The 21,033-nt window shown below is 33.4% G+C and overlaps 2 protein-coding genes across 3 annotated transcripts; one reads left to right on the top strand and one right to left on the bottom strand.

Moving 5' to 3' along the window:
* The first annotated feature begins 505 nt into the window (after window positions 1–505).
* On the top strand, window positions 506–4,790 carry LOC132266891 (heat shock factor protein HSF24-like). Its single transcript, XM_059767898.1, has 2 exons — window positions 506–1,257; window positions 3,833–4,790. Exons 1-2 carry the CDS (start codon window positions 1,054–1,056, stop codon window positions 4,490–4,492), a joined length of 864 nt encoding a protein of 287 aa, XP_059623881.1. The 5' UTR covers window positions 506–1,053; the 3' UTR covers window positions 4,493–4,790.
* A 1,935-nt stretch (window positions 4,791–6,725) lies between these two features.
* On the bottom strand, window positions 6,726–17,456 carry LOC132266890 (probable protein phosphatase 2C 55). 2 transcript variants are annotated; one of them, XM_059767897.1, is made up of 6 exons: window positions 17,069–17,456; window positions 16,221–16,545; window positions 15,950–16,093; window positions 15,548–15,785; window positions 13,846–13,986; window positions 6,726–7,626 (listed from the first exon to the last, which is right to left on the bottom strand). In XM_059767897.1, exons 2-5 carry the CDS (start codon window positions 16,521–16,523, stop codon window positions 13,964–13,966), a joined length of 708 nt encoding a protein of 235 aa, XP_059623880.1. In that variant the 5' UTR covers window positions 16,524–16,545; window positions 17,069–17,456; the 3' UTR covers window positions 6,726–7,626; window positions 13,846–13,963. The 2 variants fall into 2 exon arrangements, with proteins under 2 accessions (XP_059623880.1, XP_059623879.1); XM_059767896.1 differs by lacking the exons at window positions 6,726–7,626; window positions 13,846–13,986 and having other exon boundaries at window positions 15,266–15,785; window positions 17,069–17,455.
* Window positions 17,457–21,033: the final 3,577 nt, after the last annotated feature.

Here is a 21,033-nt window from a genome sequence, read left to right as displayed (position 1 = left end):
TTTAAACAATCTAAACACAATCTATGTTATTCTTTCATTTATTTTTTCTCACTATCCTTCCAAATTCCTTAATCAAAACGGAGACTTAATAGCGTATCCACATCTATACTATGAGTCATTTGACATCACCCGTGTTCTACTACTAAGGATTAGGGCTCTCAAACATGAGTGAATGTAAGAAGAGTTGGGCATACCATATTATTGGTCCGGTCAATAAAAATGTAACAAATCAGAATGTGATGGAAAAATTATTACATGGTTCACATAATAATTTATTGATATAAATGACTATTTTTATTAAAAAAAAATGATAAAAAGCCCCCTATTAGTATTTTTAGCGACTGATGTGCCATTAATCCATTAAAACATTTCTGAAAAAAATCAGTTTATCAGTACTCTTTTATTAAAGATGGCAGGACCAATTTCATTGGATAATAAATGTATTATGAATATTATTTTTTAATAGGCAAAGACCGCCCTCACTCTTCTCAAACACAAACACACATGTATGGAAGTGGACTAAAGCGGCCTCCTACCATTATAAATAATATACTGTTTCTAAAATTTTCTAGAACCCATATCACTTTCTTTGGTTGTGTCTTCTTCTCAATTTCCATTTCTTTCTCTTTTCATATATATATATATATATATATACACATAACAGTCCCTCACCAAACGACGAGAGAGAGAGAGAGAGACAGAACGAGATCCTAAAGGGAGTTATGGTTGTGTCCTTGTTGTGGGTATGCAGAGAAGAAACTAGCAATGGAAGAGAAATCTAAAATCACCAAGCTTCCAAACAGCGATCTGGTTCAATCTCTCTCGTGTCTCTCCGGTTTCTATTGCTGGGGTTGGGAATTCTTGACTGCCCTTTTGCTTTTTAGTTGTTGACTCCTTACCCACAAAAAAAAAAAAAGGGGAGAGGGAAAAGGGAAATCCAATTCCATCCCCAAAACAACAAAGCAGGGAAATCCAATTCTTTTCTCTCTGTTTTTGTTTTTGTTTCATATATTCACATACACATACGTATATACATATAGATAATTGGTAGTGATGACACAAAGGAGTGTTCCGGCGCCGTTTTTGACGAAAACATATGAATTGGTGGACGATAAGGGGACGGATGAGGTGATATCATGGAATGAAAATGGCACAAGTTTTGTGGTTTGGAAAACTGCAGAGTTTGCTAAGGATTTGCTGCCCAAGTACTTCAAGCACAACAATTTCTCTAGCTTTGTTCGTCAGCTTAACACCTATGTAAGTCTTCTTTTAATTACCTTCTTATATATATATATATATTGGAAATTAATTAATTTTTATTGGAGGATCAAGTTCAAATTTTCTATTGGAAATTAATTCATGTCCATTATGATAGATGTATTTTTGGAAATTAAATTATTTTATAGTAGTGATTTGCTTTACCTCTAGGAAAAAAAATGATCAATAATAAAAATAATAAATTATTTGTAAAGGAAAAGAAAATAATTGGTTTTTTTTCTTTGTAATATGGAAATTTACGAAGAAATGAATTATTCTTATTCCCTTATCATTCCTAAATTAAAGGGAAGTTTTCATTCTCTCTGTCTCATAATCTCTTATCTCTCCCAAAATAAAGGGAATATTCTTTCCTTTTTATCAAAAGACTCATACTATAAATTTCATCTGCATCTAAAGCCTTAAATTTTTTATTAAAAACAAAAAAAAACAAAAGAGAAATCTTTTGTTTTTTTTAACTTGAATGAAAACCACAAGGTTCAAGGTAATTTTTTTGTAATTTTTTTTTTTTTAGTGGAACGCACAATTTTTAAAATAGTATTCATTATCAATTTTTGTTCCTTACTAAATACAATAACATATATAATTGAAAAAAGAATTGTTGGTGCTTAAATAAAATAACACAATTATTTTTAAACAAATCATATTTTAAAATATAGTTGTTTAAGATATTTATTCTAATGATTCATGTGATTTACGAGTCATTGCATGTATATAAACTTGTGCATTATTGGAGTCTAAAAAGTCTAATGGACTAATAAATTGTTTTTTAAAAAATTAATAATAATAAATTACACTTCGTAATTAATTTTAAAAAATGTTTTTTATATGAAGCGGTAATTATGTTTAGTAGTAATACACAATTTTATAAATTTCTCACCTACTAAACGGAGTTTACGCGGGAACGAAAACGACTAATTTAAGATAGTTGATCCAAGAAGCAACGTGTAGTAGGTGAGGGGGCATATTGGTCTTTTCAAAGTGTCCACGTCGACCTTACATGTGCGACAAAGCTAGAATGTTCATTCCAGCCGGCTGGTCCATAGAGCTGTTCATCGTAGGGCCCACCTATAGGAAAAGTCTAGAATACCATCCCTCTCTCATCCAATCCAATCCATCTAATTGTGTGCGCGAATTTTAATGGGCCACCAAACACGGAAACGTACGCCTCATGAACTCCCATTCTGTCGCACTCACGGCCGAAAGTCCCTAATACAAACCCTACATCTTTTCTAATTTGACGGCGGAAAATATATTCATTAACATTAATTTTGATTAGAATTTCTCTAGAAGAAAAGTGAGAACCGCAACTACACGTGCTATGCATGCTTTCACATGAAGAAGGAAACACCAATGAGAAAATATATAATGCTATAGAATTATCCATTGGCTCTGAGCTTGTTCATCGTTCGAGTTCTACTTTCCCGTTTAACAATAGATCGAAAATATAATGGAAGAATAGTGATACTCACACTGACCGCTTACAGTAAATTGTCTAATTAAATAATTTTTAATTAATTATTTATATCAAATATAATAAAGTGAAAGGTTTCACTTTCTTATTTGTTACATAATTGACTAATTAAAATAGTAAGTCTAACAATTCATTACAACTATTTGTACAAGAATCATTTTTCTTAGTGAAATATGTGCCACGGTCGCCACTTTTTATCGAAAATATAGTGGAATGAACACGCATTCGAAAATAACATGGAAAATGCTACTCAAGTCAACAAATGAAGTTAAAACAGTAATTGCAGTCTGAATTGTTAGAAAGCATCCCTCTCATTGATATGTTTATGGATTGTCTAAGCATCTTTATTAGTATGTTTATGGATTGTCTAAGCATCTTTATTAGTATGTTCGTTCATTTAATTTTCGGTCTGATTAGATTGAGGAATTCGAAAAAATCTTAAAACTTTCTTATGCAGTGAACCAACAATTATCTTGATTTATCATTTATGTGGTTTCATAGATTTTGCGGCATTTGGCGTTCCATGCTTTCGCATTAGATGCTGCCATTTCCGCTCTCGTTTTATGTGACATACTTTTGCAATGATGTTGAGTAATTATACATATGCATTTAAGGGTAAAAATGTTACTGTTTGTATTCTTAAAAGAGGCTAGCTCAGCGCATAAGGTTTCCGTTACTGCGGAGCCAATTTGGGAAGGGTTAGATTGCGTAACTTTATCTCCACATAAAGAAGCTGTTTTCGGTTTCGAACTTGTGTCCTTTTAGCTAACCATGAAACAACCTTCAATTGTGGCATGACCCAAAGTAATAAGAGATATATATTTCCTTTTAATTTCTTAAGGTTACTAAGCATGTTAAAACACATATTACTCATAATTTATGATAGTCATAGTATTTGTAATGGCATTTGTTATTGATTTGTAATTGATTTTACTTCTCAAATTATACATGTTGAAATAGTATTTGTAATTGATTTTACTTCATTGAAATTTTACTAATTTGGTAGGCCATTCTTGTATATATATGTTTACATGTCTATGTATATACATAGTCGGGGAACTGATGAACTGTTTCTATTTCCAGGGCTTTCGAAAGGTTGTGCCTGACAAATGGGAATTCGCCAACAAGAATTTCAAGCGAGGAGAAAAAGAGCTCCTCACCGAGATCCGTCGCAGGAAAATTGTGACATCAATGCCCGGTGATATTCCGGAGACTGGAAAAACCTCTGGCGGCAGTGGTGGTCCATTGTCACCAACAAATTCCGGGAAGGACCCGGGGTCCAGCTCAACTTCGTCTCCGGACTCCAAGAACCCGGGCTCTGTGGACACACCGGTGCCTGCACATTTCGCTGATTTGTCTGATGAGAACGACAAGCTGAAGAAAGAGAATCAAATGCTGAGCTCGGAGCTAAGTCAGACGAAGAAACAATGCGACGAGCTCGTAGCCTTTCTGACCGGGAGCTTGAACGTGAGGCCTGATCAGATCAACCACATCATGAGGCAAGGAAGTAGCTGTGTATCCACCCATGATAAGTTAGTTAGTGAGCTTGGCGCCACTATTGATGATGATGACGAAAATGAGGGGGAGAATGAGCATTGTTTAAAGATTTTTGGGGTGTTGTTGAAAGGAGTGAAGAAAAAGAGGGGCCGTGATGAGAATATGAGTTTTGATGGGGCCCAAAGGAAAGAATTCAAGACGGTCGACTTTCGCGCGCGGTCGGTGAAGATCTCGACGAATGAGTGAATGACACGTCTCAGAAAAAGAAGCTGTATGGTAAGCATTGACATAGAGTAGTAGTAAATTACTAGTAGTAGATAAAAGAACACTTTATGCAACCCTAAGGTTGGTTTGTGAAGCAATTGAAAATAAAAATGTGTATGTGTTTTTTAGGTCAAAATGGTATATAGGTAAATTGAGTTGGAGATTAAAGAAAATGGTTCTCCAATATCTGTTCATCAATAAGTTACATTACACACAGTAAAGTTTGTGTAAACATTGTTAAATTTAGTTGCATATTCTCTATATTGGTCTTTTGTTATCACTCTGTGTTTTCCTCCTATATCTGCAAATTTAGTATTATTGTTTTAGATATACAAGGTCTCACATGAGATCTAGATGGTCAATCAATCTGTGCTCTTTTTTTTTTTTTTTCAATTATCATTTTATTTATTATTATTATTATTTGGTGTAGTGTGGTTGTGCAGCATGTTTTAAAATTACTAAATTATCATTTCAAATATATATATATATATATATATATATATTATTGAGAGGGAGATTTTTGAAAATTTAAAGGTATTTCAAGGGTTAAGTACACAAAACATTAGTATATGATTTCCATTTGTGCATAATGATTCCCTGATTTTAATTTGTGCAATGTCAAATCTTAATTTTGTAAAAAACCCTAGCAAACACTCAAAGCACTTTTCAATGACATGTGACATAAAATATTTATATTATTTCATTTTTGTCCTTTTAGCATGTAGAGAATGCACTTCTATTGATCTTCCTGGTGGCAATTTTTCATAAAAGAATTGGTCTCATATGTTATGTGGGGATGACTTGGAAATAAAAGTACTCACTCGTGAGCAGGTGATTCTTACGGACTGTTAATGTGAGCTAATCACAAATGCTTACATTAAATGGATTATCACTTCGTCCGTCTTTGTCAAATCCATTCTTACTTGGTCCGGCTCCGTCAAAACTATTGCTCTCTCCATCTCCATTGCTGACCCGAATTTGCTCCATATTATAGTTTTGAGGGACTGAGGAATTTTCCGATCTCGCTTGCAATGTACATCTTGTCAACATTTAGGAATCTTTGGGATTGATCTGCCGAAAAATATGGTGCAAACACGCAATCGTACATTCGTACGTGCATTCTTGCCTGAGATGCGTGCATGCAGCGCATGGACCACGTAACATATTTTTCCTTCAATTATGTAAAAAAATCAATTCAAGAAAAATAGCTAGGTGTAAAAAAAAAAAAAATTCGCAATTCATTATAAGTCAAAACCTAAGTCGTATAGGGCTCGAGAGCAAGAGTGATTGCCAGAGCAAGGGCGAAAATAATAAAATTTAAGTCAAATAAAATGAGAGTGAAAGCGTGAGAGCGGCACTAGTTTATAATTTTATCCACGAACCAAAATTAATCTTATATATTATTTTTTTTCTTTATAACACTTTATAATAATTTATATTAGGGATCATGAGAGGGTCAACGGTTTAAAAGAATTGTGCGATGTTAGAATATTTCTCAACTTTATCATGGTGTTTTATTCAAGATGGAGCTATGAAGAGCTTGAGGTGCAGCTATGGTGGAACAGGTGAAGACAAAGTCATTGATTGGGTGTCTACGTTTACACCGCCAAAGATTAATCGTTTAGTGGCTTTGAACTGATTCCCTTTGAATCGGGTAACTACGAGTTCTAGGAGACCAATCGATATGACTCCGTAGAGGGGCTTTTACTAAAACTCGAACAGTTTCTTAAAAACTCACTTCAAATATGAAAGTTTGAGAATTCAAAGATGCTCTTGTTATTCCCAACAAGATGGCTCGAAGTGTGGCATCGACTTTGGCTGCTACTAAAGTTAGGTTCAATTTTCTTTGAACTGAGTGAATTGCACAAAGTATATATGACAATAAAGTTGAACTGGTTCAACTCGAAAGTTTACATGAATTAATTTTTGGACTTGGAAAAAGACTGAATATTTAGAAAAGAAGTTGTGCCTTAAATCAAGTAGATAGTACTAACGTCAATGAAAATTTTGGTAGGATGATCTAGTTTTCATTAAAGAAATCGAATTTGTAGGTTGGGTAAAATTTTCTGTTTTTAGGTGGAAAGTAAAACCGTGAATGTTAAAGGGTTTGAATATAAACATGATTAATACCCAAGTGCTTGTTAATATATATATATATATATATATATATATATATATATATGTTGTAAAGTGTCACACCAGGGGAAAACTCCACCTATTTTTATTTTAAATGAAAATATTATAACAGATAAAAAAAGAATATACAGAAAAAGGGCTTAGCCCACAAGAAAGAAGCCCAAAACTGAACTACCCAAAAGGAAACCAAACAAAAGCCCAACCCATGCTAACTAATCGACCGTTGCTGCAACAGAAATTTGAAAAAGTCATTGGAGCAACAGGAAACAAGGCACAAAATTAAGAACTCTCTAAGACCATTGGGTTCTGCAGAATATATAGTTTAAGCACAGCTAATTCAAAGACAAATGGCCACAAATAGATGGGAAGCTAAAATTATGGGTATCAAACTATCAATTATATCACTGAAAGGAACATTTTTGGGATCTTAACCACACCCTCAAAACGTGGCCAACAAAACAATATTTACTCAATTCATCATCATGTTACTCTATTGCTGCTGCGGTGCACTTACTGATGCTGTTGCGGCCGAGCTTCCTCTGCTGTCAAGCATCTCCTTGATGATAATAGTGGCCCTGTTGCGGTGGGCCTGGCTGGATCTGCGCCATCTCCTCCTTGAGACTCAAGAACTCCAACTGGAGCACCTTCTCCTGTTCTTTGAGATTGCTAATGAGTTGGAGTTGGAGTTGCCTTCGCCTGCTGTTCCAGATTGTTAACGAGCTTCGTAGGGCCCAAAAACGGATCCTCCAGCCAAGCATTAGCTTCAAATACACGGGCATTTATAAAGGCCACACGCTGTGAGGGATGGAGTTCTCTGAGGGATTTCTCAATCAAGCTTACATCGAACAAGTCAGTGATGTTTGTGAATTTCTCTGGGTGGTCTGCAGGAAAGTGTGGTGCAAACACACACTCGGATGTGCATTCTTGGTGGAGGCTCTTGCATGCAGCGCATTGACCACGAAACATCTTTTCCTTTGATTCTGTAAAAATCAATTAAAAAAGATGAATAAATAAAATATTACATTCTAATCACTAACAAAAGTGCAAAGAGAAAATAGGAATTATAAGAATGGTGTACAAAAGAATATACAAATAGATTGCCTGCACTTTTAAAAGAATTCCAATAAAGGATGAACAAACACAAATACCATAGTAAATGAGTCTCAATTAATTATGTAAATCTACAAACTACATTTCAATTTTATGTTAGTGTTTAGGAAAGGAGAGAGAGAGAGAGAGGGGCGGGGGCGGGAGGGAAAACACCACCACCCCCCTTTTCTCAATCTCAGTTCACTTTTTGTTTCTCTGCACTGCCTCCATTTAGCCCCAAACACCACCACTCCTCTCCCATAACCACTGCAGCACCACCACTCCACTCCCATTCACCAACACCCCCAGCCAAACCCTAAATTGCCACCAACCCAACCCCCCTTTTCTCAATCTCAGTTCACTTCTTTTGTTTCTCTGCACCACCTCCATTTAGCCCCAAACACCACCACTCCTCTCCCATAACCACTGCCAGCACCACCACTCCACTCACATTCACCAACACCCCCAGCCGAACCCAAAATTGCCACCAACACCCCCCCCCCCCCCCCCCCCCCCCCCCTTTTCTCAATCTCAGTTCACTTCTTTTGTTTCTTTGCACCGCCTCCATTTAGCCCCAAACACCACCACTCCTCTCCCATAACCGCTGCCACCACCACCACTCCACTCCCAAACCACCGCCAATCACAACTACCCCCAGCCAAACCCAAAATAACCACCAACCCCACCCCCTTTTCTCAATCTCAGTTCACCTCTCTTGTTTCTCTGCACCGCCTCCATTTTCGCCACCATTACTACCATCACCACAAGATATATCAGTATCTTGCAAGTAAACATTAAGAATTTGGAGAAACTAAAACATTTAAAGACAGAAAAAATAATAATAATAAAGAAAGAAAGAAGAAGTGGACACACTGATCAACATATCATTTAGCATTCTAATTGCATAATTAATAACTCTCCTAAAGGACTACCACATACGCAGACAGAGGTTTCACAAGCTACATATCCAAATCAGAAGCATCAAAAAAAAAAAATCCCCATTCTTTCCACTTTGATTAGCAAATCAGAAGTATCAAATTTTACAGTCAAACGCATACATGTATGATTTATAAGTAAACAATATAAATGAAGAGAAAATTAATTTTTCAATAAAATTTCTGAAAAAAAAATGTACACTAGTAAAATATTATAAAAATTACGGGCTCTGTTATTGATCTGCATGTGTACACAGAAAATTAAGAAAAATAGTGGTGAAGGAAATAAGTGAAGAAATTGAATTTTTAGATGGACTAGGTCATACCCTAAAGGCATTCTCAAACTCTCTAAATTCCCTCTAAATGTTTGTGGACATGAATTAGGGTCTTTTAAAAAGAAGAAGAAAACAAATGGACAGGTCTCTGAAATGAGTCTGTATAATCAGGTCATAATTAATGGAAAATTCACTGTACAGAAAAGTGAGATGCAACGTATCAATATGACAATCCCGACGATACATGAGTGAGTATAAACAAGTATTATAAGTCTCATATCCTTAAAATTAAATTTAAAAAGATAAAAAACTATTTGCGCATTATATAATTAACAAAAATGTAGGGGAGAGACTAGCATTACAATGGTAAATAAAAATATACTTTAAAAGAATTCCAATAAAGGACGAAGCAAACACAAATACCATCTTACTCAAAAATGTTTCACACACAGGAACTCTAATTTTCACTCCCTAAATAACCCCCATACTACATTTCCTGCTCCACCATCACAACATAGTAGACAAGTCGCACATAATTTTCTTTTCTGAGTTATAAACAAACAACCATCAGTCATATGATGCACAAAATGCATTTTCGGTAAGACCATTGGAAAATGAAAAATTATTATTCACTTTGATTGCTGTAAAAATATACAAATTAGTCTTTGAACCATTGAAATTTCACAAGTAGAAAGAAATTTGAAAGAAAATGGGGGAAAAATAATAATAAACCAGCCACACAAAATGACTGCCTTTTGGCTTTAATGATCAAAACTAGCCATATTTTGGAATCAAAATAACATAATAAATTTAAAAATATATATCAAACATTCAATTTCCTTTCTCTTCAGAGTACTCTCAGCAACCAAATAGAGGTATTAGTAATGTCAAGCAACAGATCCAAATCAGAAGTATCAAACTATGATTAGGAAATCAGAAGAATCAAAACAACATAATAAATTAAAAGTGTATATATATATATATCAAATTTTCAATTTCATTCTCTTCGGAGTACTCTCAGCAACCAAATAGAGGTATTAATAAATGCAAGCAACAGATGCATCAAATTTTTTTTTTTTTTTTAATATTTTCCCACTATGATTAGCAAATCAGAAAATCAAACTTTACAGTCAAACACATACATGTATGATTTATAAATAGACAATAAAATCAAGAGGAAACTAAAATTTCAATAAAATTAAAACTACGTGCATTGTGGCTGTAGTTGAAGTTGATTAGCAATGACTCATTAGTTTCTGATTAAAAAGGAAAAAATAAAAAAGGCCAGAAAGAGATCTGAAACAGAGAGAGAAGAAACTCATCTATTTGTTGCCGATCCACAACACACAAAACAAGAAGAAAAAAAAAAAAAAAAAAAAAAAAAAAAAAAAAAAAAACAAAAAAACAAACGGAAGAGGAGGGGATAGAAGGGGGAAAAATTGAAAACAAAAAATCAGAGAAGCGCCAGTGGACTGAGAAGGAGGAGGAGAGAGAGAGCTTACGGAGTTAACAGTAAAAGCTTCAGTCCTTCGGTGCTTCGACTCCTTACCGAAAACCCAATTTCAAAACCCTAACTTTGCGATTGAGATTTTGATTTTTTGAGGAATGAGAGGATTTTAACTCTGCTTCGGTACGTCTGCATTACGCACGCGTTTTTCCGGATTGGGAGCGGGTTTAGGCAAGTCATCCAATGTGATGACCTCCACATGTGCCTTGTTTCCCACTTCACGCTTTGGGTTACAAATCTATGATAAGTAGAAAAATTTATATGCTACATTAGATATTTGTGAAAAACAAATATAACGATTTTCAAGTCTTCCTTCCACAATTGATTATTTTGCATCATCCAGATATTTGAGTCAAACATATAATCAAATTACTGAAAGAACTTCAAATTTTCTTTTTTTAAAGTTTCTTTCAATCAATCCATAGGTTTGATATCAATAGAAATTATTTTATGGATTGATCAATTGAAGCTCTTCATTACTTTGATCGAAGGCTTTAAAACTCCTATAAAGTAACTATGCGCATTGAGTATAAATATTGTAGACGATGGATAGTAAAATTCAAATTTTCCTGCATAACATGTCATTTTAACCAAGAAACATATAACAAAGGAGAAAATGATTTTCTTATATTTATGTGTAAAATGCAACCACCACCACCCCAAGCCAAACCCAAAATTGCCACCAAAACCACCCTTTTTTTCTCAATCTCAGCTTGCCTCTCTTGTTTCTCTGCACCACCTCCATTTGACACCATCACATTTCACACCTACATGGTACCTCACCGAGAGAGAGAGAGAGAGAGAGAGAGAGAGGGATATATTGAAAGTAAACATTAAGAATCTCGAGGAACTAAAACATTTAAAAAATAAAAAAAGAAAAAGAAAAAGTGGAGGAACAATTTACAAAATAACATGAAAGGGTGTTTCCGGTGTTGTGAAAAATACTTTGTACTGTTTTACAAAGCAAATCAATTTGATCAAAATGGAAACAATGCAGAATCGAAAATAAAATGGTGCTAATCTATTAATGAAATATAAATTAGAATTATGCTCTAAAAATCAAAACAGTAAGCCAAAACTTTGAGAAGTTGACATATTGAACAACATATCATTTACAAGTGGATCAACTTAACATTCTAATTGCATAATGAAGAACACTACTCAGAAGCACTCCTATAGGAACCATCGGCTGGAAACGTCGAATGTTAGCTTTTGCAGCTATGCTTATAATAACCTCATTTTGAGACAATGCAGAGCATTTGAAACAACACAGGGATTAATATATATATATATATATATAAGAGAAGAATAAGAAGAAGAGAACAGAAAGGGGGAAGAATGAATAAGTACAAAACCCAAGTAGAATACATAAACAATCAAAATAATGAAATATACAATCATATCAGCCAGGCAGTCAACTTTAAGAAGCTGAAGATTGAAGAAATTTGAATAGATTGATGCCATTGATGTTTGGATTTCACTGCACTGGATAATTAGGTAAGGAGGAGAAAAGGGGCAAAATTTGGGTTCGAATGAGAATTTGGAAAGTTTATACTATGTTTCTTCATTTCCATCACATATCCTCATAGGCTTATTAAAATAGTCTTGTTAGTCAAATATATGGATTCAGACCATATTTGCTTAATATACCATTCAAGCTGACACTTCATAACCCAGCCTAATTTAGGACAAAATATTCTAACATTGTCCAGGTCCAAATTTTAATGTTAGCTTGTTGTGTCGAATATTTTCACCCCTATTTAAACGAGAGAAAAAATCTAGCAATTTGGCAGGTGAAACGTAACACAAAGGAGGGCATCCATAAACTAACAAGTCAACACTCATAACTGACAATAAACAAGGATGACATGCATCAAAGCTGGTACATAAATCAATTTCCTAACAAGGGGTCCTTCGGCCAGCAATCTTCAACTCAAAAGGAGTACACAGAAACAACAATATATACTACAGGCATGGAAAACATTGCCCAACCACAACTAGCAATACATGAACATTCAAATCAACAAATCGGCAGCCACGCATTCCCACTCAATTCATAATTCTCATGCATGTAGAATTGAAAAGCCAATGCTATAAGCATTAGATGCAGGGTAATGCATAAATATATGAATACAAGCTTCACTATTCCTGTTGAAAAGCATGCAAATATCTGCGCCTGAAACCCTGCAAGCTATCCAACTCAGATCAATCTCATTGGTATCGACCAACTTCTATCTTCTAGACAACTAAACAAGTAAAGCTCCAAGCATTAAAGTGAATTTAGCTGTGAAAGCAACACTAATAAAGGATCAACATGTCAAATGTCAAAAAAAGGACAAAATTATAGTGAAAAGAAGGATAAAGATCAATAAACCGTTTATATGGAGGTATGCTAAAGTTAAATTAAGGGGAAGGAGGATAAAACCGGCATATTCCTATATAAGAGAAGATGTCCTTCCCTCCTTTTATTTGGTCAAAGGGAAGGGAAGAGGCTTTAAATATTATTGTACCGATATACCCATCATTATTTACATGAAAGTTAATAAATGAGAGTAATAATGTCCTCTCAATATCCAACAAATACTTTTATTTCTCACTGGTTTCCACCTAGTCTTAAAATGAAGCAAATTGGTGGCTAGGATGATGTCTCATCCAATCACTGTCCCTGCTTGAGTTCCATCTCCTTCTCCCCCTCTGTCTCCCTCTCCACGCTACCAAACAAAGGAAACTTGCTACATCCTCCTTGTTTCCCTCCCTACTCTCTTCCTTCCATCCTAACAGACATAGCATAAAAACCGAAGAGGTTAAAATTTTGGAGTGTGGCAGCCTATGGAGTTTAAAACTACCCAAACATGACGGGGCCTTTTCAGCTCAATCTTTAAATAATTTTCATCTCATTATTGAAACGACTCGCTGATCTTCACTGAATTTATCAAGAGGCAAGCCTAGAATGTATTGCCTCTGTCTGTTTTAAAACTGCCTACTTCTAAATACTTGTCGATTCAATTTTGTTTTGCAATTGCAAAGCAATTCAAGTAGCCAATGTACAAACTAGGCTAAATAAAGAAGTTCAAGTGCTCTTGAGCACTTCTACCAATCTAGTCTCTTGCTAGATGATGATTACTTTCAGGACATTATAGATAGACTTCTAACCCAAAATTACAGAGACTCATCAAATCAACAAATTTTATTTCCATTGCATAATTAACTCAACCTGAAGATAGAATATGAAGAAAATAATCATGTCACAATGTTGCCAAACAAATATAGTCATTTTTTGTGCAATAGAAAGAGTTTGAACTTTGCAAATCTAAATACATCATGGTTGTGCAAGCATATATCACATTATAATTTATCAATTTACTGTTCATAGGAACTATTTGTCTCACATACCGCAATGGAAGTTTGCACAGAACTTCAAAGTGGACTAGGATAGAAGAATCATTTAGCATCTTCAGGGTTACATGAGAGCTTTGCAATGCACCTATGATAAGCAGCACAATTAGAGCTCTCACTCCAATACTTCTCTGCGCACTGCATTATAGGGGGAAGATAGAGATATAAACCCAATGTAGCCAACAAGCTTCATATATAAAAACAAGGCAATATATATATATATATATTAAAAAAAGAAGAAAAAAGAAAGCCATTGAACTAAACTGCCAGAAAAAATTATAGTTATCAGTGGGAAGCACCCACAAAGTAAGGAACAGTATGTTTTAATTAGTTTTGATGCCCTCATAAAAAAAATGGAAATGATGGAACCCTTGAGATAGTAAGCTGTAAGTGTTTAAAAAATAATAAAATGATAGATAGAAAGAAATGTGTGTGTGTATATATATATATATAGAGAGAGAGAGAGAGAGAAGGGGGGAGAGAGATCGGTGCAGAGGGAGGAATATACCAGTCTACAGTGTTCCAACCATCTGTAGATTCCTCCAAAATGCCAAGAGAGCTAAACAAAAAAGGAGAATGGAAAAAAAAAAAAAAAATAGGAGGGGAAAAAAAAATCACAGTTCTTGTTACAGGCAAATTAGTTGTGCATGTGTGTTACTCGGGTAAGGTTAATTGCAATTTATGCACATATAAACCAAATTGTTCCTCATCATAATTAGAATGAGTGCATAAGTAAATCATAATTTTGGTTTACTAATCCATGTTTACTTTATTTATTGTGATTTATTACTTGCTGGGAGATGTTAAACTATGACATATTATTTTTCCATCTTATGTGATTAAAATCACCAAAGCCAATTAAAAAGGAAGGGATGGGATGGAACCGCATGGGAAGGATGGTTTGTACTTTGTAGTCTTTGGACCAATTCAGTTGTGGAGTTTGACAACAGAAGAGGTAATGTATTAAACTGGTTTAGACTATCCTTATTCAACTTCTCTTTTTAACATATATTAAATCTTTGTAACTTACTTGATCAGTCACTATGATTATCATTTGTGCAATATATTACTTTACTAGTCATGTTTGGCTTGAATATTGCTAATGAATGGATTACCAATCTCCTGAAGATACTGTCATAACTAATTGCAATAATTTGTTGAAGAATTCTCATTAAGTTAGAATCAAAATAGTTCCAACCCCAGTTAATTGTATTCCTAGCTTAACACATGCAGTGCCACTCAACTTGGAATGGCAATTCCTACTAAATCTCCACGCAGTAAAATAAATAAATAAATAAACAAATAACCCATAAAGAGTAGATATACAATGAAGCAAACCAAGAGCATCAACACATCTCACATTCTGAAAAATGGGCAAGAATATATCATACCATCACATAAAACAAAATTTCACATCTAATTAAAAAAAATTCGTAATTTGATACATTTCTGCAATTGTAAATATTCACAAAGACAAACCAACAATTTGGAACAATTACACGAATCAACTTAATCATATGCACAAATTCACTTGGAAATTTTCTACAAAAACTCCTATACAGTCTTGTTGTATGTAGTATTAGCATTCTTCTTCTTCCTTTTTCTTTTTCTTTTCTTTTTCTTTTTGTTGCTGAAGAAAGTTAGAATCAGTCCATTGGTCTGATATAAGCAACAATGACAGTGATGTCGTCAACTTTACCTCCCATGTGTTCCATTCCTGCCTCTTCAGCAGCTATTTCGAATGGACTAGAACTTAATTTGTCTAAAGAACAACTGTGAGCAAACCATGCTAGAGACCAAGCTAATTGTTGTGGGGTGTACTTTTCTTCCACACCATGTTTCACCAATTCTTCAATTTCACTTGTATGCATATTGTCAAACAACCCATCGCTTCCAGCAACAATGACATCTTCAAGTTTTACTGAATAAGTGAGCTCCTGTGGACCAAATATTTATAATTAGTACCAAATCAAAATGTTAAAATTAAAAGAACTATATATGTTATACATGCAACTAGTATTCTAATGACTGGGGGACAATCCCAATTTGACCAAGTATTAATGTTAAGCATAGATAACAATGGATTCATAATAGCACTAACCTGCGCTGAGCTGGGGGAATCACTGCTCTTTCCAAGCTGATATGGGCAGTTAAATCTACGTTGCTGCACTGGTGATTGGTATACAACTTCACCCTCTCTTAGCAGCAAAAATCCACTATCTCCAATGTTAGCAGCATGCAATTTCTGCAATAATTAAAATCAAAGATTGCAAATTAGTTAAAAATATATCCTTTTGCCTTGAAGAATAAAAAGAAAGCATATATGTATATATAACAAGGAACAGGAAGGAGCAAAAGGATGGATGACATACATTGCCTGTGAGGGTGATAATGCACGCAGTGGAGGATCCTTTGAGGTTAGTTTTTAAGAAAGCTTCATTCAAGACACCCTTTGGATCAATAGGTCCTTCGGTTTGATCATAAATTGCTGTCATAGTATTATCCATTAATTGTCGCGCATAATCGCCTGCATCCACACCCTTCTTGCTCCAACCACCAACTCCATCTGCAACTCCTATGGTATTCTGCTCTGAACAAATGAAATGATCATCCTGCCCTGGAGGAGTCAGGTGCTTGGGTATGTAAAATGATCCAGCATCCATCTTCATTTTCATTTTTCTTTTGTAAGCAATAACACTAAATAAGAAAAATATAAAAAAAATATTGAATTAAGTTAGTGTTTAAAATAGAAAAAAGGAGAGACATCCAGTTAGAGTTTTGGAAAATTAAACTATACCAAAATATCACTGATATGCCTACTTTGAATGATGAAAAACCTAAACTTTCCTTAAGCAAAAATAATAATAAAAACAATTAGCCAGAATGGACTACCAGAGCAATTTGTTAGAAAATTTCAAATTATACAAATTTATAATCACATACCAAATATTGCAGGGATTGTTTTTACAAATTAATGTATGATGGAAGATTGATAGAAGAGGGAGAGAGAGAGAAAAAAAAAATTATTTCAAGAAGTGAATTAACTTCAGACTCTGGAATGATTTGCATACCTAAATTAAACCACACCGAATCATTTAAACCCATTCCGGTTGAAGGGTTAAATAAATTTAATTGAATCAGGTTATACTGAGGGATCTTTGGCAAAATTGTAGATCGATAACAACAATTCTCAAGTATTGTGAAGGGGAAGGGACTGTACCTTTGCGAAAGGTTTTATGTATGGATGTAGTTCTTGAGCAGATTTTCTGTTCTTGAGTACTGTTGAGTCAGACGAAGAGGTTGCTTTCGGACGCCGACGACGACGAGAGAAGACTCGGGCGCTTGCGTTCCGACTAAGAGAAGGAGACTCCAGCGCAAGACACAATCGAATAGTAAAATGGTGAGTGCGACGAAGAGCAGGAGAGAAGACTCCGGTTAGACAAAATGGTGAGTCCGGCGAAGACGAAGAAAACGGCGAGGTAGGAGGCGGTTTCCTTATGCGATGAAAGAGTAACTGTGTGTGTGGTAATATTTTCCTAACCCTAGAGGCGGGTTAACTTAAGATGTAGGCGGTTTCCTTACGCAACGAGAGAGTAAATGCGTGTGGTAATATTTTCCTAAAAGGCTAAACCTATAGGCGGCTTGGATGCAGAGCCACTCTTAAACCCTAGTTTCTTTTTAGGTATATTCCATTAAGTAACTAATTTGATAATAGAAATAAAAATTAAATTAAATTAAATTATTTTTTAAAAATACCCATAACTTCAACTTCATATTTTTATAATTATAATTTTAAAATTATTATTTATAAATACCCATAACTTCAACTTCATATTTTTTATAATTATAATTTTTGTTTCATATCTTAAAACAAAGTTAAATTCGAGAATTTTAATGACATCATTTCAATTCTAAAAACTACATTTTGAGTTAATTAATATAAAATTAATAGAGTTTTCTTTTTTATCAAGAGTTTCTTTAAAAGACTATTACTCTTAATACCTCTATACAAAGAGTATTGCAATATTTGTTGTGTTATCAACCCAACTAATTATATGTATTTTTATGACGTTATTGAATTTATATAATTTTTAACTTTTAATCAATATTTTAATAATTCAAATATTCGATTAAGTACTTATAAATTATTATGAACTGGGATGCTAACATTTCCTTAAGGAAGTGTGTTAATACCAACAAGAAATTTTTTTTAATGATAAGCTTGCATGGAAATTAGGAGTTCTAATTTTCATGAAACATTAACGATAAGAAAATTTATTTTATAAGACAGGAGTAGGGCTGCAAATGAGCCGAGCCGAGCTGAGCTTTAGACTGTTCAGGTTCGGCTCGTTTGTTTATGGGATCAGCTCGGGCTCGGGCTCGGCTCGTGACGAGCTCAAAAATTTGAGCTCGGTCTCGGGCTCGTCTTAATTTTAAAAGCTCGGGCTCGGCTCGTTTAACTAGAAATTCTGTCTTGACAAGGTAAACAGCTATTTTAGGGAATCCTCGTGAAATACTAAATTGTAGCTCTTCGAATTTCCTTTCAACCTTCACGAGAATTTAGCCTTTTTGATGCTCGAGGAGAGAGATACAGCCAGATTACCAAAATGGGTTCAAATTACCAACTTTGGCGAAAGTTTCCTTTTTGGATAATGATTTTTCCTTTTCTTCTTTTTTCCATTCTCATCAACTTGTGGCTTCTTTTAGACTATTTTCTTTGTATAATTAGACTTGGTTCGTCAACATTGCACAGTATCACGGAATGTCATCTTTTAAAGTTCAGAATTGTCTTAACTGATTTTACAATTAAAGCCTTGAAATAAATAAAAATAATAAAATAATGTAAAATCACAGATAAACTATTATTAAGAGAATAAAATATGCAAGTAAAGGGGTTAAAATGTATAACATTCAGTGCCTAACAAACATTAATCTCTCTCTCTCTCATTATTTGTTTGTCTTTTCTCTTCTTCAAATGAATCAATCTATCGATTTTATTCTATTCTTCCTTACTAATTTTTCATTATTATTGCAACACTTTTCAAACGAACATCCGATATATTGGTAGTATTATTATGTATACCTATACCTATATATATATATATATATATATATATATAATGTGATTTGATATTGATCTCTGAATCACTGAAAGTTCATAGCCTTAAGGAATGGAAAGGAAAAGAAAAAAAGAGAGAGTTAGAGCAGGGATAAAGAAACTATAAAGAGAATATTACTCCCAAATGTCAATACATTGACATATATATTCTAATCTACATAGATTTCCCATGACATACATATATATATATATATATATAGTTGTGTTTTACTACGTTCTCATAGTTTTCATGGCCACTGCGTTCCCCATCCTTACCAACAATTCCCATTTAGATTTTTTTCCCATTCCATCCCATATTTATATCCCTTACAAGGATAAAGCTCAGTCAAGTAACAATTGTTGTTATTATTTGTTTTTTGCCCAGTAGCACAGATGGTTGGTAGGATGAGCCTCCAAGCTTTGAACGAATCATATCTAGCACTTGGGTGTGGGTTCGATTCCCCACCACTTTGCAAGTTCCTGATTTAAAATGCTACACAGATTATGGGACCGGGTCGGATGTAATAATAATAAATAACAATTGTTGCTGGGCCTTTCATTAAATTTATATGCATCATTTACATCTCACTTTTATCAATTACTTATTTTTTTGGGCTTTCAATATTAATTGCATGCAGCTAGGAGTCTTCCAGTTAGAACAATGAACACAATGTAGAGGGGAAGAAATATTGGGTTTGATGTGTGAAAAAGAAGTGTTTCTTGTTTCTTGTGATCTTTTGAATTGTTATAAGGGTAAAGTGCAAAAAAAATCTCCTTAAATTATGTTTGAATTTGCAAATAACTCCCTTGAACAATATTTTGTGCATAAAACCCCCTAAACTATCTCATTTTGTTGCAACATACCCCAAGGACTATACTATATTTCATTAAATGACTACAATGCCCATTCTTATTAAATTACATTTAATATATTTTTTTTATCTAAATAAATTATGAAAAAATTCATACTAATTTGATGAGATATTTTCCATTAAATTTGCATAAATTTGCCTCTGAATTTTTTAATTAATTATTTTTTAAAAAAAAAATTAGTATAATTTTTTTTAAAAAATTAATTAATTTTTAATTAATATATTACATGAAAAGAAGGTATTTTTTTTTTCAAAAGTATTTTATTAATTTTTCATCAATATATTGTATGAAAAAATGATATTTTTTTAAGATAAAAATGTTTAAATTGGTTATAATACGTTTTATTATAAGTAATAAAGTTTTAATAATAAGTTAATCAATTTATAAAATGGTAGTTACAAATCTATTTATCTATTTTTTTTTCATTTTTATGATAAATTGATACTAAAAATAAAATTAAGGTAAATAGTGTAATTAATATTTACTTATAAAAAAAAAAAAATAGCGTAATTAATATTTACATAAGAGAAAAGATAATAAAAATAATTTAATAAGAAATGAAGATTTTAATGAGAAAGGGTAAAATAGTTTTTGTGATGGATTTGTCCTTAATTGCAACAAATAAATAGTTCAGGGGACGGTTTTTAGTTCAGGGGGGTTATTTGCAAAATGGTAATAGTTTAAGGGGTTTTTTTTGCACTTAACCCTTGTTATAATTTATTTTCTTAGTTTCGGTTCATTATTTATTTATTTTAGCACCTTAGAGTTTTCGGGATGATGATACATGTAAAAAAAATAGCAGACATATAACAAGTGTTGATTTAGATGATAAAATTCAAGGCACAAAAAATAAAATTCAGATGATCAAATTTAAGAAAAAAGAAAAATGGAAAAAGTCTAAACAAAAAGTCTCAAAAACTTTTCGTTAACATATTAAATAGGGTAAAGTGCAAAAAACCCCTTGAACTATATTTGAACTTGCAAATAACTCGCTTAAACTATATTTTGTACATAAAATCCTCTAAATTATCTCATTTTGTTGCAACATACCCTAAGCACTATACTATATTTCATTAAATGGTCATAATGCCCCTTCTTATTGAATTAAATTTAATATATTTTTCTTGACTAAATAAATTATGAAAAAATTCATACTGATTTGATGAGATATTTTTCATTAAATTTGCATAAATTTATCTTTAATTTATTTAATT

Source organism: Cornus florida, unplaced genomic scaffold (genome assembly GCF_030987335.1).
Source record: "Cornus florida cultivar Cherokee Brave unplaced genomic scaffold, ASM3098733v1 CherokeeBrave_3.0.0_Hap2_Chr07, whole genome shotgun sequence".
NCBI lineage: Eukaryota > Viridiplantae > Streptophyta > Magnoliopsida > Cornales > Cornaceae > Cornus > Cornus florida.
Note: the sequence above shows the minus strand (reverse complement) of the source record. Positions and strands in the feature narration are given on the sequence as shown.